This window comes from Chrysemys picta, chromosome 2 (assembly GCF_011386835.1).
Source record: "Chrysemys picta bellii isolate R12L10 chromosome 2, ASM1138683v2, whole genome shotgun sequence".
NCBI lineage: Eukaryota > Metazoa > Chordata > Testudines > Emydidae > Chrysemys > Chrysemys picta.
In genome coordinates this window covers 79926073-79942005 of record NC_088792.1, presented here as the reverse complement: position 1 = coordinate 79942005, position 15933 = coordinate 79926073, and the positions used below count along the sequence as shown (strand labels likewise).

Genomic DNA, 15933 nt, shown 5'->3' with positions numbered 1-15933 from the left:
TTACCACAAAAACAGGACCTTTAGCTATCAGCCTGCAAGCTGTCCAGCCCCTACCCCCAAACCCCATGCCTTTTAAAGACAAGGAACAGACAAAAACAAGAATTACACAAGCTTGAAGTGTAAAACTTTCACAATAAAGATTTCAAAAAGTATTTTTCATGACCCACCACCATTTAGGCTAAGTTACATCAATAAATTAGGACACTGGTAGGTCAGTGCAGGACAGCATGTTCCTTGGATCAAATATAGTAGAGGTATAATTGCATTTTTGCCCTTGCTTCCATAGAAATCTTTGATCTCTTGTGCCAGTGGCATAAGTACTGGATCCCCAGCATTGCTCCTTTTCTACATGATTTGCAACTATATTGTCCTTTGAAAGTTTCCTTTTTCTTCCTCTTGACAATTATTTTGGCCTTAATCTTTAGTAATAAAGCTAAGCATATATGATGGTACATTATGTTTGTAAACAACTTAAGTTACACATTTTTTTAAAAAATCATTTAATTGGAGCTGCTGAAGCAGGGGTGGGCAAACTACGGCCCGTGGACCACATCTGGCCCATCAGACCTTTTAATCCGGCCCTCAAGCTCCCGCTGGGGAGTGGGGTCGGGGGCTTGCTCTCTCCGCACAGCTCCCGGAAGCAGTAGCATGTCCCCCTTCCAGCTCCTACATGTAGGGGCAGCTAGGGAGCTCTGCACGCTGCCTCTGCCCGAAGCACCGCCTCCGCAGCTCCCATTGGCCGGGAACTGCAGCGGTGGCACCTGCAGATGGGGCAGCACGCAGTGCCATCCGGCCAGCACCACACCTCTGCGTGTGCCAAAGGGGAGACATGCTGCTGCTTCTGGGAGCTGCTTGAAGTAAGTGCCGCCTGGAGCCTGCACCCCTGAAATCCTCCCATGCCCCAATGCCATGTCCCAGCCTGCACCCCAAACCTCTCATCCCCAGCCCCACCACAGAGCCTGCACCCCCAGCCAGAGCCTTGATTCCCCCTGCACCCCAACCCCCAATTTCATGAGCATTCATGGCCTGTCATACAATTTCCATACCCAGATGTGGCCCTCGGGCCAAAACATTTGCCCACCCTGTTCTAAAGTAACAATTTTAAAGATGGCAGTTTCAAATGATCTTAAGCAAAAATGATCCTTACAGTTATAAAGAATCTTTCTTTAAAAAACTGATCTTTTCTATGCACACGTACACAGTGCACATAGATTAATTTACAGATGCATTAAAAAAAAATGCCCAATATGACAACTTTCACTTATGCATTCATACAAACAGCTTTAGCCTACACATGCTACACTGAGCATTCTTGAATCAAGAGGACTTTTCATTCACTGTGCACTGTATAGACACACAAGTAATCTGGCAATTGCAATCTTTTTTATTTACTCCAACTTTCAGTGCATACATATTTATATTTTATACTCACAGAACATGGGAATTAGATGGCGCACAAATGAAAGGCATAAACTTTGGAGATGTTCACATGATGTGGATGGGAAGTGCACTGCTATGGCACATGTCCAATATGGAAGTTTATGAGGGGAAGACAAGGTAAATTATAAGTTCCTGTGTGTATGTTGTCAGATGTCATAATCAATCACATAGTAACTTTGAAGATAACACATATCCCCTTTATATCAAGGACAAATCCTTTGCATACGGATCTTAAATACAAAAGACAAAAAAAAGACATGCAGTCTTTTTGTATTTCCCAAAATTGTTCAATTGCCCACTTTCCCCAGAAGTAATCATTCAATTTAGTCTGAAAGTATCACAAAATCAGGAACTCGTGCAAGATTTACAATACTCTGATTTGAGCTAGGCTGCAGATAGCATGAAGAGAGACTCAGTGTTTCTTTATTGGGGCCTAATCCAAACCCAATGAGGTCAATGAAGAGATTCCTATGGGCTTTCATCACGCCTTAGGTCTGCTTCCTGCAGAAGTCAGGAAGTTCAAGGCATTCAATGATTTAAGGGAAAAAAAATTAAGTAGTTAGCCAACTCTTTAAAATTTAAAAAAAATCCATTCAAGAGAGTTATTTTATCTGACTTGGTTCATCCACTTCTAGCAATACCACAAAACAGTACGCCATTACAGGTAGAATGCTGTCCTTCTGTTGTACTTAAAGTACTGCACAGGATCTTTTCAGGGGGAATAAGGCAAAGCGCCACATTTATTGGTAATACATGTATCAATCAACACTGTATCATATGTATATTATATAAGTACTATAACTGCACTGGCCAGGTGAGTTAGATGGGGGAGGGGTGGAGCCGGGCTTTTGCCAATGTGGATCGATGCTCCGATGTTGACAAGACGAGACGCAGGGTCCTCTGCAAGACACCTCACATTTATAGCAGCTTCCCTCTCATGCAAATCTATACCAGATTCAAAAATCTGTATCTGTGTCCGTTGGTCCTTTGTGCTGCTTTTTTCTGGGTGTTGTCCCAATGCTATTCAAAGAAAGTGTTTTCAAAAGAAGGTGCTTGCTTCTAACCCCCAAGGCCGTCAATATGTCTGCTCTTCTTTAGTGAGCCCACTTGACAAGTTTTATTGTTCTTGGATTTGGATTCCTTCCCCTCTCCAACTATTGCAGCAGTCTGGAGGTGCTTGCCTTCCACGCCTTTACTCATTCAGACCTGGTTCATTCAACAGGGCAATTGATTAAAAGGGGAGTGGGAGGGATCTTATTCTACTCCTAGCAAAAAGACATTTAACATTATACCAAGGCTCAATACAAAGTTTTCTATATAAGGATCTGATACAAAGTTGTATGAAATTAGAGGCATAATACAAAGTCATATGAAAGTTATGTGAAGATGCTTAATGCAGAGATGTATCTATACTTTGCTGGTAACTTCCTTAAGGGCATGAGTTGCCTCTTAGACCAGTGGTTCTCAAAGCCAGTCCGCCGCTTGTTCAGGGAAAGACCTTGGCGGGCCGGGCCAGTTTGTTTACCTGCTGCATCCGCAGGTTCGGCCAATCGCAGCTCCCATTGGCCTGGAGCAGCGAACCGCAGCAAGTGGGAGCCGCGATCGGCTGAACCTGCGGACGCAGCAGGTAAACAAACCGTCCCGGCCCGCTAGGGCCTTTCCCTGAACAAGCGGCGGACCGGCTTTGAGAACCACTGTCTTAGACTAACGTTTTCAAACTAATATTTTCTATGGAAAATATTTGTGTTTTAAATTCCTTTCTTTTCTTGCTTAAACTGACTTTTAAGTGACCAGTATCCAGTGGCATGACATATTAGTACACAAGGGTTGACTGCACACCTAAAAGGTAAAGAGTAGCCAATGATTAACTTTTAAAAGCAAATGGATACACCTCCTGGACAAAGAAAAAAAAATCTTGCTGTACAGAACATAGGTGCTGGAACTAGTGGTGCAAGGGGTGCTGCTGCACCCCCCCATCTTGAAGGGGTTTCCATTATATACAGGGTTTACAGTTTGGTTCAATGACTCTCAGCACCCCTGCTACAGAAGTTAGATATGTAAAAATCCAAATCAGTATCAGCTTAATTCCCTGCTTTGCATCCCAATGAACCTTATGTACATTTGGGAAAAAAAAGTTTTTTTAAACCTGCTTGGAGAACTGTGTGCACAGCACTTAAGAACTGTAGCTTGATCCTGCAACTCTTAATCCTAGAACACAGCAGCATGTGCACATGACTACCAAGCTGACTTTTCTCTTTAGTTCTGCTTATAGATGTATTAAAGAACTATATGAACTTTACCAGCACTGTATGAGAACTACAGAAAGTTAAGCTCAATTTGCAAAGATTTACGTGCTTAGCTTTAGATGTGGTACATACAGTTAAGCATGTACATAGGTCTTCGCAAGCTTAGGACCTTAAATTGCATATTCAATCCAATACCTTACTGAACTACACAAACGTGTCAAGTTTGCCCTTCTTTATCAAAGAAGGAAATTATTGCTAATCAGTATATTGAGAAGACAGATGCCTAAATCAAAATGAAAAATTCATATATTCCAAGACCAGAAAGGACCACAGTGATAATCTAATCTGACCTCTGGTATAACACAGGCTATAGAATTAAATCAGGCAAGGAAGTGGAACTGGAAATACTTTGGGGATACTTTTCTACTGAGTTGTTGTTTCTGTCTCTTTAATAGCAGCTTCAATTTCTTCAAAGATTGAGAATGGTCCTGCATAGTTGTTCGTTTCTATAGCTTCTAATTTATTCTGATAGGCAGTTGGCAAGCCATTCTGTTTTGCACCCATACAGATGACCTACAATTAAAAGAAAAACTTTTAACATCACTTTACAATAAAAGAGTTAGATCACACAAACCTTTACTTGTGTAAAAATAGTACCACTTAAGGTGATGGGACTAAAACAAAACCCTATGTACACCCTACCTACCCAGAAAAAGGAAGGCAGCCAAAGACACCATGAAGACTACTAACGATCTCTCTAGTGCCAATATAATTAACCTGAAGCAGCTCAGATACTGCCAGGATGGGTACTAGTACAAAACCCCTACGAGGCTACTGTGTAAGGCACTGAGAGATCAGGCACTTAATGATTCAATTAATACTCCTGGGGGAATTCTGCATCACTGTGCATGCGCAGAATTCATGTCCCCCACAGATTTCTTTGACAGAAATATGATATCTGACAGGGAAGCAAAGGGAAGCTGCAAGAGCGGTCACATGCCCCTCCCTGGCAGCACAGGCAGGTTGGTTTATGTGTCCGGAGCAGCCAGTAGAGACATAAATCACCGCGGTGATGGTGCTGGGCAGTCGTGTGAGAGAGAGACTGTCCCTCTCGCTCACTATTGTAGCATGCTCAGCGTGGAGGGGCAGAGCTTCAAGGTGTTTCTGAGGAGGTAGGTGTAGGACAGGCTCTGTCCCCTCAAGCAGAGCAGAATGTAGCAGCCTGCCTGCTTAGTGAATGCTGCTTTATCTTTGTGAATTCCCCCAGGAATATAAAACAGGTGTAAAAGTTTTAAGGCGCCTTTACATTGCCAGAGTGGTGTAAAGGACAGTATGGCCTTATAAATGCTTATGTTCCTTTAGTGATCAGAACTGGTCTAACTTTTTGGACTGAAAAAAATTCTTATCAAAATGTATTCCATGAATTGTTTTCTATTTCCTTTTCTGGAGATGGTCAGTAGCCAATATAAATTGAGAGTTTGATTCCTCAGTCCTCACTTACTCTTCAGTTACTTATGATGTAACACTGAGCATACGGCTGCATATATTTGTTGACTAATAACTAGAAATAAAGGGTGAAACCTATCTACATTACTATTAGGTATTTGGGGATTTCCTCCAATGCTTCTTCCTCCCATTCTCCATCCCATTGTAGTGTAGTTTAAATAAATTACCAAAATAATTGAAACCAGAGTGATTACATTGCATTATTTTGACAAATAAAATATGCAGAATTTTAAAATTTTTGTGCACAAAAATTTAAATTTTTTGGCACAGAATTCCCCCAGGAGCAAATTAATTTCCACCTTTAAGATATAGGATTTCAGTCTTCAACCAGCCTTAGCATAAGTTCTTCTAAGTGAGAAGTAATTATAACACTTGAGTTATTACAGAAAAATCCTGAGATGGTACACCAACAGCTGCTGGGTCTTTCTAATTTGAATGGACAGTGGTGAATAGGAGTAAGAACTACAGTAGCAAAGAAGCCATTTAGATGTAGCATACATGAAGACAGTTTCTCTACTGTTTATTTTACTGAAGCTTTCCTTCCCCCACATAAGATAAATTAAAAAAAAGTGTGTAGTGTAAGCCAAAACTATTCATGGGAAGTGAAAAGAAAAATACAGGAAATTACTGGGGTGGAGGTTACAAAAATAAAAACCGCTTATCTCAGGTACCGAAGATACCACACAGACGTACACACAGTGCACTTAGTCACTGATACAGCCATATGACATGAACAGCCCTACTTGTCCTCTTAAATAAAATCCTTTCACATAGAAGAAAAAGGTAGAAGAGAACCATAGGAAAACTAAGAGAGATTAGACTGAGAGAACACTTCCCTTACAGAAGGCAGTGTCAGAGTTGACGCAACTACAACGAAGAGTCAAATTTGGTTTGAGTCCCTGACAATACAATTGTTTTGAGAGAGGGAAGCCAGTGAGAAAAGAGAACTGATATAATTACTAATATAAACAGATACATATGCATGTTTTAAAAGCTCAGGCAGCAAGATACTATTGTGATGACAGACTCTGCCTAGTAGGTTAAAAAGCGTAAAAAGCGTAGGGCAGAGAATTTAAATACACAAGCCAGGAAGTTACAATTCCCATAACAGTCAGTTTTGTCACAAAAATACATGACTAATTGTACATATGTAGTACTGTATTAGATTACAGTGTATACAGTTAGATGACTGCCTTGTAAAGTTTTACTTGTAAGGGGTAATTTTGTTTGTCAAATAAAAGATCAGTTTTTCCATTATCTTGGTATACATGCAGTATGGCAAGGAGAGCCCCAGACTATATATAAATTATCAACCTTGATGTTTGTATTAGCATAGTTGTATTTCTTCAAACAGCCCACCCCAAAGATCTGTCTGGGAGAAAAGTAAGGGGGAAGTGATGGCTGCCAACACACTAGGGTTGCCTGGGTTAGAGTTCTTTAACAAAAAAACAGATTCTGATCCTGCAAGCTGATCCATATGGATGGACCCCAGGGTCAAAAGGCGTGACATATGCATAGGGGTTATAGGATCAAGCCCGGTTAGTTATTTTCAGTAGAAAGTCACTATGGTAGCTTGTTGCTTTTATCTGTAATTCTGATTAGCTAAACATTTCTAGACATGTAGTCACACCACCTCTGGATAGGGCCTCAGACCTCACCAGCTAAGCAAGTCAGGACTGCTCAGTGCTTACGCACACCTCCAAAAAGAGTCAGTGTGCTGCAGAGTGGTGTTGATGACATCGCACATGAAACTTTTTCTTCCAAACCAGTACTAAATCCGGGGACACGGATCAGCGTACATGTCGTGCTCCCCAGCAGTACCCGGCCCAAGCCAGGGAAGCTAATGATCCAACCAGCAGTCCAAATTCAGTGATGAATCCTGGTCACATGACACTTGAGGGACACCGCGCCTACGCTAAGAAGAAGTACTAGACCAATCAGGGGTGGCTCAATGTATTTTGCCGCCCCAAGCACGGCAGTCAGGCAGCCTTCGGCGGCGTGCCTGCAGGAGGTCCGCTGGTAACGCGGATTCGGCGGCATGCCTGCGGGAGGTCCATGGGTCCCGCGCCTTTGGCGTACCCGCCGCTGAATTGCCACCAAAACCGCGGGACCGGCGGACGTCACACAGGCATGCCGCCGAAGGCAGCCTGACTGCCGCCCTCATGGTGACCCAGCAGGCTGCCCCCCGCGGCTTGCTGCCCCAGTGCCAGGAGCTGCCCCTGAGACCAATGCCCCAGGGCCTGTGATGTTGGAGATGTCAAGCCAAGATACTAACTACCTTTAGTCATGAAAGATTCTATGGCACTTTTTACAAGAGTGGAGATATTAATATCTATGTCCTTGCCAGATTCCAGGTCAGGGTGTTAAGTTCTGTCCACTAAAATTCCCTTTGTGGCTTCAGTTTAGTACAGTGATCTTTTCTATCCCAAACTATTTTGTAAAGTTGCTTAGTGCTTTTGAGCAGCTGATGCAACCTCACAGGTGGTTGCAAATGAATTGAGGAAGAAGCAATTCATGGGTGAGAGCACATGCTTTATGTACAATAGCCCAGATTTACCTTTTGTTTAGTTTCACTGAAGTCAGCAGACTAACAATAGGGATGTATTGGTTTGATACATTTAGAAAGAATTGAAATGCTATTTTAAGGGACTATGCTATATAGCAAATGCTGTTGTAAGAGACTATTATAAGTGGCAAGTAGTAATACAATATCCACTTCAGTTCACGCTCTTTTTAGATGATGCCTACTTTTTTATACTGTGGTGATGGGAGATCACAGATACAATCATTCATCTGATAACTTCGACAGGTCAGTACTTTTCCCTCTTGAGTTGGAACGTTGACTTCTATTGGACTGTAAATACCACCTTCAACTCCTTCTTGCCTGTAAAGAATCAAAACATTTCCTTTCATTCTGAACCACCAATACAGGGGAGAAAACTAACATGTATTTGAATAGGTGAGTTTTAGCATGTTAAATGCGAGGTGGCTTTTCGGCTGCAGTACTGAGTAATATTAATGTATTCCAATAATTTTGATCAATACTTGTATCTCGGAGTACTGAAATCAAAAAGTGAACAATACCATTGGCTTGTTTTTTAGATCCAGAACAAATAGCGTAACAGCAAGCCTATCCCTGTAACCATGCAAGTTAACAGCAATGTTACTTTCTGCACCTCTTGGGAATCAGTTAATGTTTGGTATATAAATAAAAGTTGATAATCCACAATATGCACACAACGAAATTATGAGAATTAAAAGACAATGCCAGAATCATTAAGTTCCACTTAGATAATGAAACTACTGCAAAATTTTACCTTGCCCCTTTAATTATTTTTAAATAGAGATAATTCTAAAGTGAGGAAACTCCCACAGTTCTTGGGCAAAGCACATCCTTGTGAACAACCCAGCACACCCATCAACATGCCCAGACCTTGTAGTTTGTATGTAGAACTTGCACAATAGCAGTGAGCTACAAGATTATATTGAGAACCGCCATAACTAGTTTCTTTCAAAAGAAAGATTTGCCCAGGGGGAGGACAGTGGATTAAAAACGCAGTGCTAAAAAGTTAAAATTAGCTTCTAATACAAATCTAAATAAATTGGCAGTAATGGGTGAACTTAGTTCAAATGTCATGAGATCAGGGATAGAATTTAGATACGATAGTTAACTGCTTAGCTGAACACGACAGGTAAAAATGTGACCACTTAGAATACCCTGGCTAGGTTTTAGCAGTATTCATCACAATGGTATCCAAGTATCTGACAAATTATATTTTCAAATGAAAACAACATCTAATCACTTTTACAAGTGATTTAACATACTAGCAGAGTATGGCCCCAGCTGGCTCACTGCAGGCAGACCCATATGCCTGCATGGAACTAACAGGAAGATTGCAGCCTACAAACAAATGGAATGTAAACCCTAGAAACAGATTTCTGGGTCATAGCAGGGGGAAGAAAGATGAGAAGCCAATAATGTCTTTTGCTGGGATTTAAAAGAGAAAAAGTGACAGGTCAAACAAATTTTATGAAATGTAAATTTTAGGCTAAGACAAAACCTCCAAAAACTTACAAACAAGAGAAGTGTCTCCAAGAAGTTTAATACCAAGGAAAGCAAAGACACAAAGATCCCTCTCTCTTGTTTGCAACCCAAGCATTGTATTGTTTAGCTAGTAAATGAGGAACTAAAAGTGAAATTGACTACACATAATCCAAAACCAGAAGACTACTTTCATTGTCCATGCTGAGAAAAAGTGCAAAAAGTGAACATACACAGTAAAAAGCAAAACTGGATTTTTCAGGTTTAATAATCCAACATAATTTAAGGAAAGTTAATCTATTTTTTAGCTACAACTATGTCCCAATCCTGCAGACACTTACAAATGTGTGCAACTACAAAGAGAAAACAGTTCCACTGATTTCAGCAGGACTATTTGAGGTCTGTGCTTAACTCTACACATTTAAGGCTTTGTCTACACTAGCACATTTGTCAGCAAAACTTTTGTCAGTCAGGGGTGTGGGGAAAAAAACCACACCCCCCGATCAACATACATTTCACCAACAAAAGTGCTGGTGTGGACAGTGCTATGTCGGCAGGAGAGGCTCTACTGCCAACATCGCTAACGCTGCTCGTTGGGGGTGGTTTAAATATGCTGGCAGGAGAACTCTCTCCTGTCAGCAAAGAGCAGCTACACAGGAGACCTTACAACAGCACAGCTGTAGCAGTACAGCTGTGCAGCTGTAAGGTCCATAGTGCAGACATAATGTAAGCCTTTGCAGGATTGGGGCCATAGTCCTTAAAAGGACACTGACACATTATCAGAACAAAAACCAACATAAGTATTTTAACAGGTAGAAATCCTGGTAATTAAATTATTTCTAGAGGGCAAGGAGTGCAGAAAGGGAAAAAGTTTATATTAACACACACAAAAAGCAAATTTTCTAACAACTGATAAAAATAGTTTCCTATCACTTTTTACTTCATGGTTACTCCATCATAATTATACCAGATCACTAGGGAGACAGGGTAGATAAAACCTGAATATCTAGTGAAAAGACTAGCACTAGATTTTTTTTAGATCAGGTTTTCTTTATAGGTCATAAAGAAGCAAAGAGGACAAATCCAGTTTCTTTCCTTTTGAAAATCACCTTTAGGACCTATTCATGAACTGTCGGGGGAGCAAGCCAGCAATGCTAATGCCCATCCTGTAACTTTTCTGTTGAGTTAGAACAGTTGAGTCTCCAGAGCTGCCAATCAGGTACCTTTTACTAGCATTAAAAGTGATTAAAAAATAAGACAGGTTTCAGAGTAGCAGCCGTGTTAGTCTGTATCCGCAAAAAGAACAGGAGTACTTGTGGCACCCGAAGAAGTGGGCTGTAGCCCACGAAAGCTTATGCTCTAATAAATTTGTTAGTCTCTAAGGTGCCACAAGTACTCCTGTTCTTTTTTTTAAAAATAAGAGCAAGTGATTTAAAACTCCACAATACAAATTACAATTATTTACCAAGCAACCTTTCTTTCCTGACAGTGCTGGTAGGGGCAGTATCTTCCCTCATAGACAGAAATAGTTATGGGATCTTTAGCTCTGTGAAATATTTTAGGTTTCAGGAATGCATGGCAAGTTAAGATGTTGTACAAAAGAGATAGGATCTTATAGTATGATCACTAGTGAGAGCAGTAAGGTGCAGAGAAGAATTGGGTAGGAGAAAGAGTGAGAACTTCTCCCCAATGAGAAGTATACAAGGTAATTTACTGCTCAGATTTAATCAAATTCCAATGTCTCCAAACTAAATTTTGTAACATTAATTTTATTCCTCAAATCCTGAAAGCATTCATAATGGGCCTGATCTTGTGAGGTGCTGAAGTCAATGGTAGCTGAGAGCACTCAGCCCCTTGTAGATTCAAACTCATTATACACCATTAATGTGCAAGTTGAAATTTCAGTTTTATAGACTAGGCCACTAAGAGCTGTAATAAAACAAGAAGTACAGAGCTCTGGCCAAAGTTTCCAAACAGTGTCTAAAGTTAGGCTCCTAAATCCTTATTAAGGCACCTGCAAAAGAGGGGGATGATTTTCTGAGGTTCTTAGCCATGTACTGCCTCAATGCTCTCCAGCATACAGGCAGGCAGGCAAGCAATTTGATAGGTGACAGAGCTATCTAAGTTGTCACTGAACGGGGGCAGGACCGGTTTACATTGGGAGGGATAACTGAATCATCACAGGTTTCAGTGGTAGCCGTGTTAGTCTGTATCAGCAAAAAAAAAAAAGGAGGAGCCCTTGTGGCACCTTAGAGACTAACAAATTTATTTGGGCAAAAGCTTTCATGGGTTAGAATCCACTTCATGAGATGTATAAAGTAAAAGATACAGGAGCAGATATAAATACATGAAAGGATGGGGGTTGCTTTACCAAGCGTTAAGTCAGTCTAACGAGATAAATCAATTAACAGCAGGATACCCAGGGAGGAGAAATAACTTTTGAAGTGGTAGGAGAGTGGCCCATTACAGACAGTTGACAAGAAGGTGTGAGTAACAGTAGGGAGAAATTAGTATTGGGGAAATTAAGTTTAGGTTTTGTAATAATTCAACCACTCCCAGTCTTTATTCAGGCCTAATCTGATGGTATCCAGTTTGCAAATTAATTCCAGTTCTGCAGCTTCATGTTGGAGTCTGTTTTTGAAGTTTTTTTGTTGAAGAATTGCCACTTTGAGGTCTGTTATTGAGTGACCAGGGAGACTGAAGTGTTCTCCTACCGGTTTTTTAATGTTATGATTCCTGATGTCAGGCTGACTTAGAACAATGCTTCCTCAGCTCTCATCCCCTTATGCCCCCTACTCTACTTGTGCTACATTGATGACATCTTCATCATCTGGACCCATGGGAAGGAGGGCCTTGAGGAATTCCACCAAGATTTCAACGATTTCCACCCTACCATCAACCTCAGCCTGGACCAGTCCACACAAGAGGTCCACTTCCTAGACACTACAGTGCTACTAAGCAATGGTCACATAAACATCACCCTATACCGGAAACCTACTGACCACTATACTTACCACATGCCTCCAGCTTTCATCCAGACCACATCACATAATACATTGTCCACAGCCAAGCTCTAAGATATAAATTTGTGTTTTAGAATCCAATGTGTTCTTCCTGATCCAAAACAAACCCACCACACTGATTATTGAAAAATAACCATTGCATTTGGCTTGCTTTCTAAAGTGACACAAGACATTAAAATGCACCTACTGATCCAGCGAATTTAAATTGCTAGCGTTCATTTTCCATACTACTCCCCACACTTCGTCTCCAGGGCTTTGAACAATGGTAGCTGTACTTCCATGCCAGTAAGAACTTGCTTTGCCTCGATGATTGCCAAAAACGAGTTTAAAATCCTGCAAATTAAACCAAAACAAATGATCAATTTCCACTTAGTGATTTGGGTTTTCTTAACAAAGTACTAGCTTAAGCGAAGTCTACAAGAAGAGCCAGCATAGCCACAAGGAAGGAAGTTACTTTTCCTTCATTAAGGATGTGATCCAGCTCCCACTGGGATCAATTGGTTACTTTCTGCAGATTTCAGTGGCAGTTTCATCAGGCCCCAAGAAAAATAATTGGTTTGGGGACGGAAGAAAGGTCTGGTAGGTTCATTTTTAGTGATGATGGAGCTGCATTGTGAAATTTGGGCCCAGATCTGGGCCCATCTCTATGTTTTAGGCCAAACAACTGACAATTCTCCTAAAGAATTGCTAGACAATGGGGCTGGCAGAGAAAGAGACACAACCTCATCTCAACATAATAGACACATTCTCCATTAAATACAATACAGTAACATTAAAGGGATGTCAGTGACTTCCTGAAGTTAAAATCCTGTTTCCGTAATGGTTTTCTGCTGCCCTTCAAAGGTTTGGAAGGGGTTTTTGGGTGGGCCTGAGAGCCACAGCACCAAACCTGTCAGGGCCGAGTACTCCTCTTTGTCCCCTTCCTCTCCGTGTACATGCCCGTCAGCTGCTTATCCCTGCTCAGCTTTTGGTGCTGCTTTGACTTGTGAACCCCCTCTTGAAGGATGGAAGGAAGAGCATGCATCTGAACCGCCCCGAGCAGGGCATGTGAGAAGTCATCCTGCTAGCATATGAGAAAAAAAAGGAACTGAAACTGACCAACAAAAGTGAGTAGGCAGAAAGTGCTATCAAATGCACAAAGTAAATTGAAAAAAAGTTTCTAATTCTAATTCTTCAGTTACCTGTAAGAACAATAGGTGAGAGTCTTCTAGGGGATATTTTCATCTTTTTTTTTTTATAAAACCCATTGTAGGTACAAAATTGAGATTCTTTTAGAACTCACACACCTCCTGTTCTCACAAGTAAAACCTAACTTTACTATAAAACAAGGGTTTCAAAGTCCCGGCCCGCGGGCCATCTGCAGCTTGAGAACCTACCCACTGCGCACGCAGAGGAGACGCATGCAGCCAGCCACGCTGCCGGCTTGGTCTGCTACAGGCGCTGCCCCTCGAAGCTCCCATTGGCTGGGGGAGAGGGACAGAGATACCATCACTAGTTGCCAGGCAGAGTCAGCCATGGAGGCAGCAGGACTTTTTTCCACAATGAATATAAACATCTGATGCACACCTTGCTGCAATCCGAAGGTTCCAACTGCTCAGTCACTGAGGCCAAACATCAAGAAACTGACAGAACTGAAGCGTTGCCAGGTGTCTGACAAACACTAAAAACTCTCTAGCAGACGAAGAATTTTATTAAGTTGTTATGACACTTTTATTAGTTCTAAGAAATTCAAAATAAAAAAAATACAATAGAAACGTTTTCTTTTCCGAATACCATCTTCAGTGACATTATTGGCCCGCTGGAAGGATTTGAGGACTGGCACTGGCCCTAAGATAAACTGAGTTTGAGACCCCTGCTATAAAGTTTCCTGTAAAATAAAATACAGTAAAACTTTTCCTCCTATTTTTTTCAGTTTTACTTTGTGCATCGAACAGCACTCAGCACATCGTGGAAACGGTGAGTGACTAATCAGTTGTCAGCCAGTTTCCAGTTTGTGTGGGCCTTTCATCCAGCAGCAGTGTAGAGAGACATTCTAAAGAAAGGTAGGAAAACGTAATTGTATCTACACCAATGACTGGATCACTCAAGAACAAGCAAAGTTCGTTAAACTACTTTTAAGCTGCAACCCCCTCCTTTTTAAAAACTGACTATATTTCAAATGGAAGTCCCTTTAAAGTGTTTTTAATTATGTTGAGGTTATGTTAAGTGAGCTACCTCTTACACATCTGCTCAAATATGTTTTTCAATCTTTAAAAATATTTCTGAAATTTGAAGGGCTTAAAAAAAAAATCAATTGTACACTTTGGAGGCTCTTGTCTGATCTTCAATAAGCCATGAGGATGCAACAGGTGGTTTTGCAAAATATGCCCCATATATGAGAAAGTGCAACTAAACCCTCCAAAAAGCAACTTTTCTCAAAGTGCTCTCTAAAACAGGAACATACCTACATGAATGCTAATCCTCAGCCATTCCATGAGTTGCTACAAAGTGATTTCAGATTGTAAGACTCCAGGCTAGATCCTGCAAACTCTCAAGCATGAGTAACGGTATGCAGACCAGTAGTCTCACTGAAGTCAGGTGCATAAAGTTACAGACATGTGCAAATGTTTGCAGGATTGAGCCCTCCTTCCCTTAAAGAGGTGGTTTTTCTGGTTTTTGCAGAACTGAGCACATTGATGATACTCTAATAAAAATTAATTATTTTTCGATCGTTTAAGCTTTTCCTGTTTTGTTTTAAGACCACTTTGGACTTGATTCTGCAAGATGCTCTGCCCCTCCAGTGCCTATGGGAGTTAACAGAAATAAAGGCTCTGAGCACTACTTGGGCTCATGCCCTTCGTTTTTTTGCCTCTCTCCTAAATGCTGATCCAATTTTCCTTGTCTGTTGCTTGTGTTCCTTGTTTTCTCTTGTCCATTTACCATAACCACTCATGTCCACTCCCTCAGCCCCACCCCCAAAGTTCAGATTGCTTCATTTTTACACACTGCTATCTTGCTTCTTTCTGTGAAAGCTAACACTCCTGTTCAGCATCCTTAACCTTTTATTCCAAGGCTAGTTTTGTCTTGCTAGCTTTACCTGGTTTCACTGTACAGAAATTACCAGAAATCAATTGTTAATCTGGGTAGTGCCTTTTCATTCTGAGATCTCTGTTCTTTTTGAAACACAGTATAACTGAATGAGTATGGAGCAGTGGATAAAAGGGAGCCTGTGTTAGCACACTGTACAGCTAGGACATAGGTCTGTTCTAAACAACCAGATATTGAGAGCCAGATCAGAACAGTTAACATGCTTTGCTACATAATATACTTACTGCATACCCTGAAAGTCAGTAAACAAACTGAAGGCTGCAATTGGGCAAAAAGTCTTCACACAACATTCTTTTGTTAGAGATACTGCACTTGGCTACTTTCAACTCCTCCTTCGGGGCCTGATCCTGCCAGGTGCTGAGAAGCCTCTGATGTGCTGAGCATTTTTGACTTGTCAGTGATATTTGAAAGTGCTCAGCGTCTCAGATGATCAGGCTCTAATTGCCAGAAGACTGGTGGTTGAATGAGTACACTTATGACCATATGCTAGATATTGATCACAGTAATCTTTGGAACTTTCAGAGACCCTCTGATAGAGTTCGTCTTTCCCTCCAGTTGGCACTAGACCACCACACACTAGTCATTCAAA

At 41.2% G+C, this 15933-nt stretch overlaps 1 protein-coding gene across 7 annotated transcripts in view; it reads right to left on the bottom strand.

Annotated features, from left to right (window-relative positions):
• Positions 1 to 1364: 1364 nt before the first annotated feature.
• GGCT (gamma-glutamylcyclotransferase) overlaps positions 1365 to 15933 on the bottom strand; it is a 39292-nt gene continuing 24723 nt past the window's right edge. For 5 of the 7 annotated variants that reach the window (XM_065583576.1, XM_005278675.5, XM_005278676.5 and 2 more), the window contains 3 exons: positions 12445 to 12590; positions 7941 to 8076; positions 1365 to 4259 (listed from right to left, as the gene is read on the bottom strand). In XM_065583576.1, coding sequence (XP_065439648.1) covers positions 4110 to 4259; positions 7941 to 8076; positions 12445 to 12590 — 432 coding nt within the window. In that variant the 3' untranslated portion in view covers positions 1365 to 4109. The remainder of the gene's footprint in view (positions 4260 to 7940; positions 8077 to 12444; positions 12591 to 15933) is intronic. The other 2 variants (XR_010598358.1, XR_010598359.1) reach the window with 1 other exon arrangement.